The sequence below is a fragment of the Ursus maritimus genome, unplaced genomic scaffold (genome assembly GCF_017311325.1).
Source record: "Ursus maritimus isolate PB19 unplaced genomic scaffold, ASM1731132v1 scaffold_31, whole genome shotgun sequence".
Classification (NCBI taxonomy): Eukaryota; Metazoa; Chordata; class Mammalia; order Carnivora; family Ursidae; genus Ursus; species Ursus maritimus.
Window position 1 is genome coordinate 28,338,222 of NW_024425675.1, and position 4,660 is coordinate 28,342,881.

The window sequence follows — 4,660 nt, forward strand, 5'->3', positions numbered from 1 at the left end:
CTACTTCTTACGCCCAATCTGTGCCATCAGGAGCGCGTTGGCCGCTGCCTTGGCCTGCAGGTTCTTGGCCTTGGCGATGTTGAAGAGGATGTTCATGATATTCGTGGGGACGTCGAGGGACAGCGTGAACTTGGTGCGCCGGTCACTCTTGGCCTTGTCCTGGTACAGCCTCCCCTTGAGCTGAGCTGGGGGCAGGTATTTGTACCGGGCGCTTCCCGCTCCACTGCCGGCCCCGGAGGCTGGGAAGGTCCTCTTCTTCTTGTCCTCTTCCTCCTCCTCCTTCTCCTCGTCCTCTCCTGAGGAGGGGTCTTGGCTGGGCAGGTAGGCGAAGGTTCTCTTGCTCAGCGTTGTTGTAACCTCCAGCGGGCTCTTCCTGGCCTCTGACAGGGCTGTGTTGACACAGCTGAAGAAGGACCTGACTCGGTGGAGCTTCTGGGAGAGGCCTGGCCGGGGGGCCCCTGGGAGCAGCAGCAGCAGCAAGAGCAGGAAGTGGGTGGGCATCAGCATCTCTCCCTGGAGGCGAGAACAGGGCCGTGAGAAGGGCTTAACGCTCGGAAGACATGGGTTAACATTCAGTGGGCTTTGGTAATATTTTACAACGGTTCTCAAAGTGTGGTCTCAGGACCAGCAGCACCATCCCAAGTTTGTTAGAAATGCAAAGAATTCTCAGGTCTTGCCCCCAGGACGACTAGATCAAAAAGTCTGGGGCCAGCGATCTGGGTTTTAATCAACCCATCAGGTGATTCTGATGGTCGGAACGTTTGAGCGCCATTAATTGGCCGGTATTGATGGTTTCTATTTCGTTCAGCTTTGCTGGTCATCACTGGCCCTGAAAAATGAATAGTAAATATGCGAGGTGAGCATTTCATAGCTTGCTTGGGTTGATTTTAGTGGCGAGTGACTTAGTTCTCCTACCTTAGTGCTGCTGACTCAGTGGGTCCCTGCTGCTTAAAGACCATGGTGGGTGGTCTAGTCAGTGTGTCTGCGGCAGATCGTCAAGACCCGGCCCCTGCTGTGCTATCAGCGTTCCTCGGGAGCAAACAGGTTGTGGATTTGGTTGGTTTTACTATAGAATTTATGAGGTGAAAGTCAGTTTGGTCTCTGTCTAGAAGTGTCAAGTATTTCACAAGGATCACCTGTATTCTCTAGTGTTTAAGACTGATGCTACCTCAACCCTAAAACTATCAGTTGTCTCTATTATATGTACGTTCTTGGTTATCCATCCGACTGAATGAGAGAGAAATTGTCTGAGAGCTAATCCAGGGACACCCATGTCCAAGGACATGCTGTACCAGGGGTGGGTCAGTGACTTCAAATGCAGGGCAGGTCTTGCAATTGTCCAGGGTTACAAGGAGATGCTCAGAGGCATGAAAGGATTATGGTCTATAGTGATCACTTGAATCTAGTCTTTTATTGAAAAAACAACAACAACAGAAAGAAAAGGAGGGGCGCCTGGGTAGCGCAGTCGTTAAGCGTCTGCCTTCGGCTCAGGGCGTGATCCCGGCGTTCCGGATCGTCCCACATCAGGCTCCTCCGCTGGGAGCCTGCTTCTTCCTCTCCCACTCCCCCTGCTGTGTTCCCTCTCTCACTGGCTGTCTCTCTGTCATATAAATAAATAAAATCTTTTAAAAAAAAAAGAAAAGGAAAAAACCCTAAAGTTAGTGTAGGAGGCATGTGTGTACATGACAACATCCAGCTCAGTGTCCCTCCTGTACCCTGGACTGTTTGGGTTTGAAGCCATCATAGTTGTTGGGCCTCTGATCAACAGTGCTGGGCGAGCAGGGGAGAAGGGCTCGTGCTGGGCCATTCCCACCCTGTGCCCAGCCTCCTTTGCAGTAATAGCTCACAGCTGTGTCAGAAGACCATCAGAATTTGGATTGTGGGTGGTCACTGTGCCTTAGGAAAATGGTGAAGTGGACAGAATCCACCTCCTGTGTCCTAGGACCAAACCCACCCTGTACCCCAGGCCCCCTTGGTCTGTCCTGTCTGCACTCTGTCCAGCTCTGAGCTAAGGACATGAGGTTCATTGGCTTCACTGTCACCCTTCATCAGGCATGAGAAAAAAATGTGAGGTCAAGGTGTGGGATTTCATCAACTCCCCCCAGAGGAAGGACTGCTGGCTGTTCTGCACACCCCGACATGCTAACCCCCCTACCTCCTCCCATTCTCAGAAAGCCCGACGATCCCAGGAGGCACAAAGAGTGAAGGGCTGCACTGTTCACTTTGGCTGCTTTACCTGAACTTGGAGTTTATTTTCTGCCTGAGACATCCTTGACTCCCACAAAAGAAAGCAATAAAGGTGTGGTTAGCTATCCAACTCGGGGGACTGCTTCCATAAGGTAGTTTTTTAGGAGGCAAAACAAATTGGATAAATAAATCATCACGGGGGGCCTTCTGGGCATTAAGAAGGCTAGACTAGCACAAGGTCATTCTGTTTCCTGCGGTGACAGTCAGAGGGGAGGGGGGCTGGCGGTCCAAGGCTGAGGGCTAGCCTCAGCTCTGCAAATCATGGTCCACATGACCTGGAGCAGGTCATTTCCCAGAAACAGAGCAGGAATGAACCTTCGCTGCCTTCCCAACTTCTTCAGGCTGTGAATGGACGGGGATAGAACTGACCCTTAACCACTTGAGCCTCCTTCTGTCTCTAAAGGACAATCTTGTGAGCCCTACATCGGGCACGTTTCTATAGAAGCCTGGTTTCCCTGGACACTCCACGTTGTGCCTACTGCCTTCCTTTTCCTTTCCCTTAGGAAACCAGGTTGATTTGATTGTTTGTTATTTGTTTTTACATCAGAAAAATGTCAAGTTTATTTTGTCAGATGGCTATGAAAAAAATAGGCGATCCTTGCATTGTACGATCCAAGTGCGTGGCCTCGCTGCGTCTGGGCACGTGGCGCTGTGCAGAGAGATCCACACGCACTCTGGGATTACAGAGACACAGGTTCAACTCCACCCCGTCCTTCTTTCCCTGAGCACCGTGGCCAGATTGCTAACCTCTGTGCATTTCCATCTCCTCGTCCGATGGATGGGGACAGGGATAACTACCTCATAAAGCTTGCGTGGAAGATGAAATTGAGGTGGAAAACGCTCTTGCTCTAGCCAGATGCTTAATAAAGAGGGCTGCTTCCTCTCCGTTTACACATAAATCATCTCCAGGTCCTATTAGGATAAGATTCAGTTCGTGCACAACCATTTTGGAAGCGATACCGGCATCTGTGTATTTTTATCTGTATCTCTACATCGACATCTCTAGATGCCGGGTCATTTTGATCCACTCGTTTGGTCCTGCAGACCGATATCTTTACCGTGGTGTATTTCTGGCTTTTAGTTTTTGGCCGTTGTACCACTTTCTCCGTCCTCACCCCGGCAGGCTCCTCCTGCCCTGACCTCAGTCTCAGTCAGCAGCTGTCAGCTTTTAGAGTAGCTCAGAATCACGTGAGGGGATTGTTCACACATGGGCTGCGGGGCGCCTTCCGTCCGTCCCGGGGGCTTCTGGATCAGTAGGTTTGGGATGCGGCCGGAGCGTCTGCGTCTCCAACTCGCTCCTGGAGGATGCTGAGGGTCCGTGGACCACACGGTGAGAACCACCCCCCGGGAGCCCCGTCCTCCTTAGAATTGCACACATGCCAGATTCCCAGAGAACGTTTGACACGGGTGTATTGACTATCTCTATGGGAAAACGGACTCGGCCTCTCTCTTAGTAGCGTGTCGATACCCAAACCCTCGGCTTCATCATTTACTGAGCAACGAGCTGGCCCTGCTTGTTTTGTGTAAACATCGTACGAATCGTGGCGTTAGCTGCTTTCCAGCTCGGAGGTGTCTCAAAGCTTTGGAGCAGTTTCCAAGGGCTTGTAAGACCGAAAGGATTTAAAGACTCGAAAAACCCAGTTCACGGAGAAAGGGTTAATACTGGCGGGGAAGTCGTGGAGAGAGCTCTGTTTGAGGTTTGCGGGGCAGAAGGGAAGAAGCCCGGGGCAGAAGGGAAGAAGCCCGGCCGAAAAAAGAAGCCCTTTGCTCCTCCGTCAAGTCTGATTCTGGAACAAGCGCCCCCTACATTCTTTGGATTCTTTTGCCGCCACTCCTAGCGAGCCGACACAAAGGTTTAAGAGGTCCCTGCTACCTGCCCTGAAAACGAGCGCTCCCCCTCTAGTTACATGGAAGGGGGCAAGCTCTCCATCTGTGCTTTTTGGATTTGGGTACCTGAAACTCCACCCTTCTTTTGGGTTCTAGCAGGACTTCTCAAGGTGCTTCTCAGAGCTGTCCCAGCGTCACGCCCCAGGACGTGAGTTGGCGAGGGACCCGGGCCCCTCCGGGAGTCAGAGCACCCCCGGGGAGAGGATGCGCTGAGGGGAAAGGTGGAGCCAGAGGCAAATAGCCAGCTTCACCCCGTGCCAGCCCATTTTCCGGAGCCCGTTTTCCGGGCAGCGAGGAGAGCAGGATTCATCCCCATTTTACCCTGGTCGACTGTAAACACCGGCAAAGAGCTGAATAAAGGCCGTTTTATAAAACCGCGGCTGCAGAATCTAGGGGAACTTGACACATTTCAACAGGTGTTAGAGCAAGGAGCTGTCCTCTGAGGGGAGACTCCTGGAAGTGTGTACGAGTGCCACACCGTTCCCACAGGTGGCTAAGCAGCTCACCTCAAAGTGAGCTAGGAGGG

At 52.1% G+C, this 4,660-nt stretch overlaps 1 protein-coding gene across 1 annotated transcript; it reads right to left on the reverse strand.

Moving 5' to 3' along the window:
- UCN3 (urocortin 3) lies at positions 1-996 on the reverse strand. The gene has a single exon (XM_008705398.2). The coding sequence runs from the start codon at positions 505-507 to the stop codon at positions 1-3; it is 507 nt and encodes a 168-aa protein (XP_008703620.1). The 5' UTR covers positions 508-996.
- Positions 997-4,660: the final 3,664 nt, after the last annotated feature.

Coding starts and splice junctions, on each gene's coding strand:
- UCN3 (XM_008705398.2), bottom strand. CDS start 507: ATGCTGATGCCCACCCACTTCCTGCTCTTGCTGCTGCTGCTGCTCCCA.